We start from the raw sequence: 14884 nt of genomic DNA on the forward strand, positions 1-14884 counted from the left end.
AAATAAGAAGGGAAATGCAGGTACTGTGAGGAGTTGTTCCTGAGGCACAGAGAATACTCTGAGGGGACCAGAGAGACAGTGTCTAAAGGCCAAAGTCCAAATAAGTAGACCACCCACCCAAGGGTCAAACTGGAACTGCCCAGGGTAGGAAAGAGTGCCTAGGAGGAATCAAGGGTTTAGAAAGAGAGTGACAAGAAGAAAGTCCAGGTAATTATTCCCTGAAGAATTGGGGCAAAGGCCAAGGGCAGCAGAGTTCTGTAATGCTACAGTGACATTTTCTGGGGTAGAGAAGGAACTCAAGGGCAAGGGCATCATGACTTCAGATAGATGCCATTTAAACTAGAGAGTTATTCTGGGGAAAGAGATGTAAATTAATGTCCCAGGCCCTGATGGCGTGGGGCTGTCAGGCCTGGTCTCTGACTTCTGGCAGTCTGTGAAGTTAACTGGAGAGATTGTGTGAATACACATGGACCTCGTGCTAGACTTCAGGCTCATTGCCCAATGGAGAGCTTTGCTTCCAAGGCCTCCAGTGAATTTTTGATGTTGATGACAATTTGGGCTTTTTTAATACTTCAAAACTGAGTAAATGACAATTTGTTGTTTTAGTTTCCTTTAACAAATAATTCTGGAGACACATACTGGAGTCTTATAATGGAAAATGAACATTTAGAAAGAGACTTAGCAATAACTCAATGACTTGTGTTGAACAAGATGCTTTGTGAATTAATAGCAAACTTTGGAGGGGAAAGATAAGTTAATTTTATAACACTGAAGAAAATGTCAAAATGTCTTAAAACCAAAACTGTTCATTGTGGTTCCCTGACTTTGTCAGCATTATGATATACAATTTATTTTCTAGTGAAGTAGAATATAATGTTCTCTGGAATACCTGAATTGAAGAGTAGAATATCACATTCTGAAGTTCTTTTAGAGATTTTGGAACCCAGAAAGGGCAGCCTCACCCCACACCCCAGTCTGTTCAGCATCTCCACAGGGACATCCCACTGCGCTTGACACCTTCCCCACCATGTCCAAAACGCCTTTCCCACTTACCATGTCCCCCATTCAGTTATACTTAATTCACGTCAAATTTTCTTTTCTCTCAGTTTTCTTGCCCCCACAATTGCTCAGGACAGAAAAATGGCAATATTGTTTATTTCTCCCTTTCTCTCACCACCTCAACCCCAGTTTATCAGGTACACTGTTGGCTCTAGCTACAGAATTCATCCAGAATCAGTCCACCTCTCACTGCTTTTGCCACTGCCACCCCTGGGCAAGCCATGCCCATCTCTCAGTGAGATTACTAGAATAACCTCCTAAAGAATCCCCTTGCTTTCATGCTTGTTCCCCGGAACAATCTATTCTCAGCACTGTGGGCAAAGTGATCCTTCTCGAATCAGAAGTCTGATCATATCCTCCTATGTTCAAAATCCTCTACTCACTTCCCATTTTCATTAGAGAAGAAGACTAGATATTTCAGCATCAGATTTCAAATGTTCTACTTGATCTAGCCCAAGCCAGCCAGCAAAATCTGAACCATTGCTATCACTACCAGTATCCTGAATGAGCTTTGATCTCTTTTCTCTTGACTGGTTCATTTTCCTTAGGGCTGTTTTTGAGAACCAGGGACTTTTCAGCAGCATTCACGTAACAAGTATGTGTTGATCACATGCATGTGCCTGGTACTGTGGTTGGCCCTGTGATAGGCAGTATAATAGTCTCTGGGTATACTATCTATTATTGGCTTATTCACTATCAAGACTAAATCAATGGAATATGAATGTTGACTCACAAACTTGGAGATAGAATTTGTAAATATTTATAACAGCATTTCCTCTAGCTAGGTCTCACTGGTTGGTATAAAATTAAATCTGGTTCATCTAATTTAAACACAGTCACATTTACTCTGTTTATCAGCCCCACCTGTACCCCAGTTGAAATACCTTACCTCTTACTAGCTACTAGTTCTGCACATGCTTCTGGCAACCAGCTTGGTGCAGGGCAACCTTCAGCATCTCACTTATGCTGGTATCTTTTACATCTCGTTTCCTGTCCTGAGATGGTCAATGATAATCACTCAATACTAATGTATGTACAACTCAAAAATTTAAGGATATCAATACTCAAGGACCACCCTGGACCAGGAGCCTTTGGATAAATGCTTTACCCTTTCATCCTTCGAGTGGACACATTTCAAAAAGATCCTCTGAATTCTTGTGAGATCGAGCAGCAGCCACCTGCTCAGAGATTGACTCAATGACACATCCTTGTATGGGATTTCTCTCCCTTTGTGTTTTCCTTCCATGTCCCTTACACCTGTCTCCCAAATCATACAGCCGCTCACACATAAGCTTCTGTGTCACATTCTGCATTAGGGTGAACCTGGCTAAGAACTGCTTAACCCTAAATAGATGCAGGGTGATTTTTACCCCTTTTCAAGTCATTTAATTATAACGATACTATAGTGTTCTGTAGACAATTCCTCATACATCAGTTGGGTCCTATTTTCTCCTCTTATCTCCAGCATCAGCTAATCATTTTTGAAAAGCTCAAGAAATCTTTTTTAGAACTTGCAGTATACCTACCTCAATTTAAGCTAGGCTTTAGGGACATAAAACTGTGAAAAATAAGATGCTTGGAGTGTGTTGATGAACAGACATCTAAGCAAATAGTTTAAATATTGTAAAATAAGGGTTCTGGTTAAAAAAATGTATAGCTACTAAGACTTCTGGAAGAAAGAGAAGAATCTAGATTGAAAAACTATGTTTAAGCCAAGAATTAAAAGAGGTAAAAGTAAATTCTGCTAGAGATAATTATGTAATGACACAGAAACTTAATAACAAAATATCTCCCAGGAAGGGAAAGCAGTTTGGACTTTATGGAGTATAAAATCCATAGTATAATATCCAAGAAAATAAATTTGCAGAGACAGGTAGGGGTTGTGTAGTAGAGAGACTCAAATGACTTGGTGAAGGAATTATAACTCATCTTGAAAAGCCAATAAAAATGCTAGTTCTTAAACTCTTCTGTCAAGGATTATTTGGAGAATCTGGTTGAAGTTACTGTCTCCCTGTCCAAACAAGAGCACCTCAACCAAAAACTTCTAATTTTATTTATTGTGAATTATTGTGAGTCCCCTAAAATCTGTCCATTGGCCTGCTAAGAATGCATACTAATGTTAATATCTCTTGCACTAAAATATTCAAAGCATGAGAATAATATGGTTGGATTTGTTTTGAACATTCTGGTAACCACATGAAAAATGGATTTTTGGAGAACAAGCTTCCTAAGTATGACTGTCAATGAGGAATCTATACAATGATAAAAATAAAATAAAAAAAAAAGAAACTATATAATAATTCAGGCAAATCAAAATGAGCAACATAATTATAGTAGTAGCATAAAGAAAAAGCAATGCATTCAGGAAATCACTTTAGGAAGACTAATTAGCAAGACTGAGAGTGATTAGCCACATGCAGTGAAAGGAAGGATGATGATGAAGATGAGTTTGCTTTTGGACATGTTGCCTTTGAAATGCTTATGGTGCATTCAAGTAAATTGTCCTGCAAGAATTTGGGCACACTAATCTTGAAATGAGGACTCAAGATAAAGATTTGAAAAACCTCAACCTATATGCGGTTTAAAAAAAAAACATGAGTAGCTGAGCTAATTCAGAGAGATGATATAGAGTGGTAAAAGAATGTTCATACAAAATGCAGCCAAAAATTAAATAAAAAACAAGGTCTAAAGAGTTTACATTGTATATGGTATAAGCAGTCACCTCAGAATAATAGGAGCACCAACCAGATTAAAATAGGTTGAAGAGTAAATGAAAACTGTGGAAGTAAAGGCATTGAATAAAGAACATTTAGTGAGTTTGGCTCAAAGAAGAATGAGCAAGAGGAAGCAATAGCTAGATGTTTGGGATAATCATGGGTGGGGTTTTGTTTCATGTTTGTTTTTAAGGCTGAAGAAGAAGTGAGTTGGTTTCATGCTGTGGAAAATGAGTAGTGGAGATGAACAGAATGACTAGTGGTGGATATTATAAAATAAAATCCAAGGGGGATATGAAATGATAGGATTCAAATTACCAGCCTAATGAATGGCCTACCAGGGGTGTCTAAATGTGGTCCATGGGCCGCATGCAGCCCAGGATGGCTATGAATGCAACCCAACACAATATCGTTAATTTACTTAAAACATTATGACATTATTTTTATTGGTTATGTGTCACAACATATTTAATGTGTGGCCCAAGAAAACTCTTCTTCCAGTGTGGCCCAGAGACGCCAAATGGTTGGACATGCTTGGTCTAAAACTTACATAGGAAAGAAGGCCTCTCACACCCAGTGAAAGGTAAATATAAGTCCAGTTGAAGATAATTTTGTAGGTGCTGTGTGAGGGGGGAGTAGAAGGTCTTTTTATTCCAGATTACACAATTTTTCTGGATGACATAGTAGGGAGGTGATATTGTTGAAAAGACTTTGAAAGGAGTGGAAGACAACCAAGAAGCCCAAGTTCAAAGTTGGAGACCATTGTTTTATACTCACCACTCCTAGAGTGTCATTATTTTCTCCAGCGTTGTTTACCTGCACATGTGCAGGAAAGTGATGGCTGAGTACAGGGTTAGGGTCTGGCTGGGCAGTAATGACAGAAGGGCATGGGTGAGTGGGAACTGAGGACACACCAAGTCCAGCTGAGTAGAGCAGGAAGAGACTCAGGAGGGGCCAGAGACCTGGGAGAAAATGGAAAGCTATGTTTAATCAAAGAGAAAGTGTTAAGGACAGTGAGCTTGTGAAAGAACCTAAAGGGTGTGAATTTGTTGTTAGAGAACTGAATGTCAGATTCAATAATTTCTGACACAGGACAGTTCTGGGTTCTCTGTCCTTGGCTTAGGGAAGGTGAAGTGGAGGGGCAGATCTGCAGATCTGAGACCGAGCGACTTTGAAATTAATGGATAAATACACATGAACATGAAAACCATTCCAGATAATAGTAACATTGGAGTTGAAGAAGAAAAAATCAAGCCCATGCAAAGCTTTCATGGAAGAAGGATGACAGGTTAATATTTATAGTCCCTTGTTATCTGAGGTGGAAGGGTAGGCAGCTTCCCTCAGAGAGGAGATACTGTAACCCTTAGAGGAAAAAAGAAATGCCATATTCTTAGAAGAGAAAAGGGTTTCAGTTAAGACAAGGAGGAGCAGGACACATTTTGCTGGGGGGCTGAGAATAGAGAAGAGTGTTTAATACAGAAGAGGAGTTTTAGAAAGCAAAGAGAAAAAGTTTGAGAGTCTGAGTAAAACTCTTGTAGGGAAGAAAATGATTTAACTTTTATTAAGGCTGTATTTCCCGGACTTGCCCACACCACCCTTGTTTGTACAGTGCCTATAAACCTCTTACAGAAGTAGTGCTGTGTGGATTGCAGCTTGGGAACCACTGGCAGAGCGCTCGAGGAGAGCGGGCTGTGAGGCATTCTGCAGTGGGGCTGGTGCCAAGTCACAGTGAACTCAACTTTTAAGGTGCCCAGAGGGCACTGCTTGGGCGAGGATGAGCCAGATTCAGGGCCACCCAATTTGCAGGACTGTTTTCATGGCCATTTGTCTTTTCAACTCAGCTAAATTGCGACTTCTGTGAAATCTGGGACAGTTGTAATTGCTTTACATGTCTACAACATTTGGCTTATTACTGGGCATATTAATAAATGCTAAGCAAATATTTCTTTTTACTGAAGCTTGCAGTGAGCAAAATAAATTACAACTCATTTGTTATTTCTTGCTTCTTTCTGCCTTCATTGGAGATTTATTTTCCATTTAGTTTTTTAACCTAATGTTAAATACCCAAACAGGTATTAAATTTAATAATTTTGAATTAACACCTTTTTTTAAATCCTCACCAGAGGATATGTTTAGAGAAAGAAAAAGGGAGAAAGGGGAAGAGAGAGAAACATTATTTGGTTGCCTCCCACATGCACCCCAACTAGGGATTGAGCCCACAACCTAGCTGTGTGCCCTGACCAGGGATTGAACCCACAAACTCTTTGGTGTATGGGATGATGCTCCAACCAACTGAGCCACCTCTCTAGGCTTGACTTACACCTTTTAATATCTCATGTACCTGCATACATTCTATCTTTGATAATTTTAATGAAGTAGGCCTCGGGAAAAAACAAAAAGGATATTTGATATTACTGATTAGTGAAATACTTATTTTAATTATTAGAAGTAAAAAAGATTAAGAAATAGATGAACAGATTTAGGATGTAGCTAAATTATTCATTTAAAAATTGTGGGGTTTTCTTCAAGTAAAATTTTAAAACTTAGAAGTATAAAATCCATTTGAATTTTATGAGAAATCTCCACACCATTTTCTGTAGTGGTTGCACCAATCTGCATTCCCACCGGATTCTTCCAGTAAGTGCATTAGGGTTCCTTTTTCTCCACATTCTTGCCAGCACATATTGTTGGTTGATTTATTGATGATGGCCATTCTGACAGGTACGAGGTGGTATCTCATTGTGGTTTTCATTTGCATTGTATTCCTTTGATGATTAGTGATGTTGAGTATCTTTTCATATGTGTATTGGCCATCTGGGAATATATCCAAGTTAACCCAAAACACTGTTCTGAAAGAATATATGCACCCTTACATTCATTGCAGTGTTATTTACAATAGCCAAGATTTGGAAGCAATGCAACTTCCCATCAGATGAGTAGATTAAAAAGTGGCGGTACATACACAATGAAATACTACTTGGCTGTTAAAAAAAAAGGAAGAAAAAGAGAAAGGAAGGAAGGGAGGGAGGGAGGGAGGGAGAGAGAGAGGGAGGGAGGGAGAAAATCTTACCTTTTATGACAGCATGGATGGACCTAGAGATTATTATAAGTGAAATCAGCCAGTCAGAGAAAGACACGTACCATATGATTTCACTCATATGTGGCCTCTAGTGAACAAAATAAAGGAACAAACAATAGAAACAGCCTCACAGACACAGAGAACAGACTGACAGCTGTGAGAAGGCAGGGGTGGAGGGCTGGGTGAAAAGGGAGAAGAGATTAAGTAGTACAAATTGGTAGTTACAGAATAGCCAGAGATATAGATTACAGCATAGGGAATATAGACAATAATATTGAGATAAGTAGGTATGGGACCATGTGGCTACCCCTCTGTAAAGTACATTATTTTCTAACCACTTTGCTATACATATGAACCTAATGCAAAATAATATTAAATGTAAAGTGTAATTGAAAAATTTTAAAAAGTATAAAAAATATATATTTGATCAAAAAGTATTATAACTGTCAGAAAGTTACCCTTGAAAATTCTTTGATTAGCTTATACAATAAAGTACATATGGTTTTGTATATCGAAGATAATATGTAAGTATAAATGTATAGTATGTACAGAAACACGTAAAATTTAATATAGGAATACAAATGAAAATATAATTTACACTATTTATAATTGCACATAAGTTAAAGAAAGATACGTGCATATTTTTGAATGTGCAGAAGTCAAATTATTATGTGATTCCACTGGGGAATATAAAAACAAAGGTAAGATAGTTGAAAATTTTTACTTCTGAGCATTGTACAGTTATGAATTATATTTGAATTTTAAAAATGTTAATGCTGTATTTTATGCATTTGTTAATATTCTTTAATGAGGGTACTGCTGTCAGATAAATGCAAGAAAAGGGTAAAGGAACAGAAAAAAACTCTCATCTCTGGATGGTTTGATGCAACATCCTCTACCATTAGCAGAGCTTATCCTTCTGTTTTTAAGACAGAGTTCCAAACATTTATTGATGAGCTCTATTGTCTTCGATAGAGTAGTTTCACAGTGTAATATACACCCAGACTCTTTGAATTGGATTTTGCTAGTCTATTTTTCTCACCATAGAGATGTGGATACAGAGGCTTGGAAATATAGTTATAAAAGTATCCATACAGCCCTTCTCTCCTAAAGAAGATCCAGTGTTCCAAGAACCCCAGGCAGTCACACATGTTAGGAATCTTTACTTCCACTATTGAGACTTATCTTGAGCCACAGGCCTCAAAGCTCAGGTTTGGTCCATTTGGAGAATTGTGTTTGGTAACCCTCTGGGTAGAATGGCAATCTTCTCCTGCCCCTGGACCCAGGAAACAGGTGAACATGCTCTGTGAGGCTTTTTCTTCCATGCACTTCCTTGTTGTAGGTGTAGCGAGACATTTGCTTATAAACCTTCCTTTCCAGTCAGACTAAGAAGAAAGCAGTTTTACCTAAACTAACCTTCCTTCATACAGAAGAGAAAAAAGTTGACTTTTCAAGGTTAGAAAAGCAAAACACCATATCACAAAGGCATTGGTACACTTTTATTTCTATTTTGAAGAAGCATGTCTGATTTTAGAGTCTAGAAGTTAATAGTCACATCCCCCACCGTGTGTAGTTCACATTTCTAATTATTTCTAATTATATTTTAATTATTTAGGCTTCAAGGAGACAACCTGGCAGAAAGAACAGATGAGACATCACAAATACTTCATTCTCCAGATGAAATAATCCCGGATTCTTCTAGTAAGTTTTAAATCCAGCAATCTCAGCATAGCCGCCTGTCACATGTCTGCCACTCCTTCAGGCTGTGTATCAGGAGGTTTAGGGGAAATGAATGTGGATTCAGAGGAGCAGCCTCTTGATGTCTGTGCCTGTTTAAGGTACAGAAAGGTCAACTATGTGTTGGCTGCTTCCAAAATTTTGTCACTAATTTCAACTTCTTTTTGGGACTTTATGTTGCCTATTCCCATTTTCACATCATACAGACTCCAACACAAATAGTGCCCCTTTTTATTACAAAGTCTTTTATTACAAAATCATAAAGCATATAGTTCTATAGCATAACAATATCGCACTCAAGCACACCATATGACATTTTAGGTGAAATGTTTAAAATAAAACTATAAATTATCATACCCATATTATTACCCTACCAACCATACTTAAGCAGGCCTTACTTCTGACAGGCCCTGTAGATCTCTCACTCTTCCTAGGCATAAGGGTCCATACGATACTTGATTTTGCTCCCTCTCTCATCCTTACATTAAATTGTTCTCAGATTATGCCACTGTCACTTCAGAACGTCCTCTCTAAGTCAGCCTCCTCTTCATTTTCCCCGATGCTGCCTGGTCTGTATGATTGTTCCCTTTCCCTATCTAGTGTAACAGCCCTGAAGAAAGTCTCTTCGTACTGTCTCACCCCACTTTAGTTCATTATCTTTCTGAAAGCAAAGCTGCTTACTTCACCCCCCATTTTTTATAGGACAAAATTCAAACTCCTTAATTTAGCATACTAAGTTCACGGTGAGGCACTTCAAAATATTTGCTGAATAAATGATTAAGCACATGTAATGCCACTACACTGGCATCAAAGGTCCATTATCACTGCATTATCATTCAGTGTTCCAGCAGGAATCAGTTGGACATCTAGCTTGGATAATTAAAAGAGAAACTATAAAAATACATATTTTTTTTACATCTGGATAAAGGAGGACATCTTAAACAGGAGGAAAAATTCTTAACTATGAGAGAGAAAGATAAAAAACAGTCCCTATAGAAAGTTAAGAACTTCTGTTCATCAAAGGATGCCACAAAAAGTGAATAGATAAGCCACAAAATAAGAAAATATATTTGTCACTGATCAAATATTAATATTCAGAATACATAAAGAACATCTACAATTTAATAAAGAAAAGCTCAACAAACCAATAGGAAAATAAGCAACAGGTATGACTTAGCATTACACAGAAGAAACACAGTGGCCACTGAGCATTTGAAAGCTGCTTAACTATTCTGATAATCAAGGAAAAGCAAATTAAGATCACAGAGGGATGCTGTTTTACAACTTTTTGTTTGCCATTAAGAAATTTGGCAAAGCCCAGTGCTGGTGAAGACACGATGAAAGGAAAGTCATGCACTGCATGTGGAAAATAAACAATTTTGGAAATTGTTCTATTATCTCAAACTCTTAAGCATTTCTCTGACATAAACCGAGACACTCCTCTTTTAGAAAGATCTCTTAGAGAAACAAGTCGTGTGCCATGACATGTGAACACCCTTCTTAGCAGACTCCAGGAGAGGAAAACGGATACATTGTGGAATTGTTACACTGTAGGAAACTAAATGCATTTCAACTACACCTAAGATGGATAAAAACCAATGGAATGCTAATAAATATGAACAACTGTTTATTTGAAAGGAGAAAAGTCCTGATTTGTAGAGACATATGTTTTCCTTCTGGGGGTGTCCACCCTTTTGGCATCTCTGGTCCACACTGGAAGAAGAAGAGTTGCCTTGGGCCACACATTAAATACACAAACACTGATGAAACCTGATGAGGAAAGAAAAGGTTTTAAGTAAATTTACGATTTTGTGTTGGCCTGTATTCATAGCCATCCTGGGCTGTGGGTTGGATACCCCTGGCCCACACGCTCACTAAAGTTGAATTCAGGTAACCAATCCAAGAGGCAGTTGGGTCTCCCAAATCATGTAGCAGGTTTCAACTCACAGCTGAATAAATCCTAAAAGCTTAATATTGATTGAACAAAAGCAGGTCATAGGATGACAATTTTTTAGCTCAAAACTAGCAAATCTATGTAACATGTTCTTAAGAAGATATACATACATGATGAAACTATATTTAAAGAAGGAAATGAAAAACTGAAAATGGTGGTTATTGTCAGTGAATGGGGGAAGCAAAGAAGTGGGATAAGGAAGTTGCCTCTGGGTATGTGAAGATTATCAGAAAGTTCTAATTTTTAAGTTAGGTGGTAGATTGAGGTGTTTATTTCATCGTGTTTTGTAATATAAACATACTATATATTATACACAAATATAATTTGTATATACTTTTTATATGTCAAATATTAGCTAAAAAATATTTTAAAATAAAGTGTGATGGAAACATAAACTGAAGCCAGTGTAGCACAATATAAACAATAATAATAGTTTATACATACTGAAATCTCATAGTACTAATGACATCAGATAAGAACGTTGGCACTGAAAGCAGAAGTCGGGCAATGTGTCAGCAGCAAAATGACACTCCGAGCTGGCCATTTGTTGGCACAAGACAGATATTACTTAACTAGTCCATTATTTTAAAAATTTTTCTCAAAACTACCCCAATCCACCAATCTACAAATCTGCATCTTTTCAGCCATCAAATTCATAATAACTGAGAATTATATGGATTTAAATTTTTTGGAAAATTAAACAATGCATTAGTAATATCTTGATTACATTTACTTGCATCCACTGGGAAAAGATATATTCAATAAGTTTAAGGTCCTTTCTTAAACTGCTTATATTCTGCATTCTTCACATTCAGATATTAGTAGACTTAATTCACAAATCTGAAAATAGGAGTTTCTGATTCAGTACATCCTTTTCCAATTAAGTTAGTAAAATAACTAGATCCCTTAATTTAATAATATTACTATTACTGTGAAGTGCTGATGTGTTATTTATGTCAGCTGTGTACCCACATTGAATTAGACTAAAAAATATTTCTATGAATTTATATAATTATTTGCATAAAAAACCTATTGTGACACAAATAGCCGAAGTCAAAATAATGTTAGGAGAAAGGTGGATAAACTAAACATTGTGGTAAACTCTACAGATTTCTAGGTTTCTGGCAGCATGTCCAGTTACAACAGAGGCAGGTTCCTAGTTCAAGTGCTGCCAGAGACTTAGATTTTGACAAAATTATCTTTCTATGTTTTCGTTTCTTCTTTTCTAAAATGAAGAAACAAGATGAACTCTAATATTTGACCATTTTAGAGACTCATATTCTCTCAATGTGATTTTAAAAAGCTCAAAGAATTCATTGCCTGTATTTTAAAAATGATGGAGATTTATAAAAGTTAGTAAGTAAACAGAGCAAAATAGTTTATACATACACACCCACCAGTTATCGTTAATCAGCAATGTACTAAAATACTTTTAGAAATGGAGCTCTGAGCATGAACCTAAGATTTTATTTTTATGATATCTAATGTCTCTACTAACATGTTACGTTGATATTCTATAGATTTGAACTATTTAGCAGAGTTCTTTCAAATAACAACTTGTAATATGGTTACATATGTAAATTCAAAAATGCCCTGGCAGGACCTCACAGCTGCCCTGTACTACCCTGAATGGACTTCATCCTATCTTGGATCCCTTTAGATATTGTACCAATAAGCAGAAGAATTCAACCAAAGCAAGAACAGAACAGACTATAAAAGAGAGTCATAAAAAATTATTTTGTTCAACTTGTTTTGAAGCACCTAGTAGAGTGTCTGACATACAGTGTTTGTTGAAAATTAAATATACAAATACACAGATAAATGGATGAATGAACTGATTAATCCATACATGCATTAAAAAATTAATCAGAATGATAATACTTCTTTAAAATTACTTACTGAGAACTTGAAAACTAAGTTATAGTATTTCTAACCTTAAAAATTCAGCAAATCCACTAGAGGGTGGGTTTTCTTCTCCTATATATGAAATAATTTGCTTTGTAATGCAGAATAGAGTATTTCAATATTATTTATTAAGTCAATACTCTACCCAAATAAAAATTTGAACGCAAATCAAAGAGGAAAAATACTGAGTAAATACTAAAATTATACTGGTATTTACTCATAGCTCAGTAGACTATAATTTGGTCTTAGAGGACTTAAATTATTCTAATTTATGCATCCTAACTTAAAAAGTCTATTGTCACCCTTAACGACTGGTAAATAAGGGTTCAAGTATTCTTTGTAAGTGTATTAATATTTTGAACTTGGTTTAATTCTCATCATCTGTATAGATTTTTGTCAATAAAAATTTTGTTTTGTAATGTCTGTCTGTTTGGTAGGGTGGGGAGGTAAAATTTTTTAATTTATTTACAGCTTGAGAATGTAGTGGTGCTCCCACAGTTAGTTTTATAATGGAAAGAATTCCATGTTCTAAAATGAAACCTACATTTACATCTTGATAAACTAAGTGCCCTGAGATTCTTGAATTTAAAAATCTGAATTATGAAAGATAGAAGAAGCTCCTTGATTCAAAAGCCATGATAATAGATTTATGTTGAGCTTGCCATTGTTTCCTGGGCCTTGGGTGGCCATTAGGGCTTCCCGGACTCAACGTTCTCAGTTTCTTCCCAGAGTGCACATTTTGTCCAACAGAAAAGCCCATCTCCATATTTACATGTATCCAGAGGAAATTTTTTCAGAGTTTATATGGCTCTTTCAAATATTAATAATTATAAGAAATCAATTTTAGAAGTCTCCAATGGTTTAAAATGTTTTTTATTTGAATAGAAGATATTAAGACAGACTATTTCTAGGTACTCTATGTCACTATCCTTATTGCAGAATTTTGTGTAACTCATATAACTCCTTATTGTTAAAATTAATTTAAGTCAGAAGACAGAGGAAGGCTTGCCATCCTTTTATTCACATATTTGAAAATCACTCCTCATGCACTCCTCAGTCTGTTCAAGGTAAGCAATTGCAACTTCGTGCTTGATACATTAAAATGGAAAATATCATTTAATAATATACACTCTTCTCCAAAATTTTCATAATTCCCCATCCTATTTAAAAGAAAGAATATAAATCTTAGCTGTTGTAAATAACACTGCTATGAACATTGGGGTGCATGTATTTTTTTTGAATTGATGTTTTGGGATTCTTAGGATATAGCATAAACAATAAAATATTTAAAAGAAAAACATAAAAGAAAGAATATAAAATGATGTTTAACTTGTGTGGCCAGAAAAGAAAAGGAAGACAGTTGATAGTAAAAACAAAGAAGTAGAAAGTTACAAACCGGAAAAAGGACATTAAATAAAAGTTCCAACAATTAGCTGAATAATATGCCAAAAGAAACTTTGCCCTATCCAAGATAACAACGGCTCTTGCACATTCCTGACTTCATTGTGTCCTCCTAAATTAGAGGTCCTTAACATTTTTCATAGGTTTTCTGTAAGCTAAATAAACATTTTACACTCTTATTTTAACTCACAAACACTGTAATTTTTCAACAACCAGTTCTGTCACTTCAATATCCTTATCACAATAGGCTTATATATCACAGCCAAGCAATATATGATCGTAAGTCATTTGTTCTTTTGGTAAAATAGACTCTTTACCTGGGACTGAAGAAGCACTAATGGAGGAGGGTGAAGAATTTGAGAAAGCATCTAAATTAGTGGGACATGTAAGTATATTCATTTACTTATTTTTTAATCTCTAAAACTAATTTATTTCACTAATAGGAAAATCTAATAGAAATAGAAAGAATAGGAAACAATATTCTTTTTTTTATTATATTTTAATCATTGTTCAAATACAGTTTTCTCCTTTTTACTCCCAATCCAGTCCCCCCTCCCACCCTCCCCACTTCCCTCCCATTACCACCCTCCCCTTAGTTTATGACCATGTGTCCTTTAAGTTTGTTCCTGTGAACCCTTCCCACTGACCCCTTAAATTCCCTCTTCTCTTCCCTCCGGTCACCGTGAGCCTGTCCTCTATTTCAGTGTCTTTGGTTATATTTTGCTTGTTTCTTTGTTTTGTTATTTAGGTTCCTGTTAAAGGTGAGATCATATGGTATTTGTCTTTCACTGCCTGGCTTGTTTCGCTAAGCATAATGTTTTTGGAAACAATATTCTTTAAGTTGAAGAACATTTTAAATGTATACTCGGTGTTTCCCTCATAGCCATGCAGAGTGCTTATATGGGCAGGGGGCCAGCGGATGATGGGTGTGCAGCAAGGCTGTGCTAACCCCTCTGTCAGTAATTAGGACAAGGATTCGAATGAGGTGAGAAAAATTAAATTCTGATAACAGTACCTGTTTGCCTGTGTACATGA

At 36.3% G+C, this 14884-nt stretch overlaps 1 protein-coding gene across 1 annotated transcript in view; it reads left to right on the forward strand.

Annotated features, from left to right (window-relative positions):
- Positions 1 to 14884, forward strand: part of C7H8orf34 (chromosome 7 C8orf34 homolog) — a 302768-nt gene that overhangs the window by 211407 nt on the left and 76477 nt on the right. Inside the window, 2 exon segments of the mRNA XM_028534036.2 lie at positions 8468 to 8553; positions 14158 to 14234. Of these exon segments, the coding sequence (XP_028389837.1) occupies positions 8468 to 8553; positions 14158 to 14234 (163 nt within the window).

Source organism: Phyllostomus discolor, chromosome 7 (genome assembly GCF_004126475.2).
Source record: "Phyllostomus discolor isolate MPI-MPIP mPhyDis1 chromosome 7, mPhyDis1.pri.v3, whole genome shotgun sequence".
Lineage (NCBI taxonomy): Eukaryota > Metazoa > Chordata > Mammalia > Chiroptera > Phyllostomidae > Phyllostomus > Phyllostomus discolor.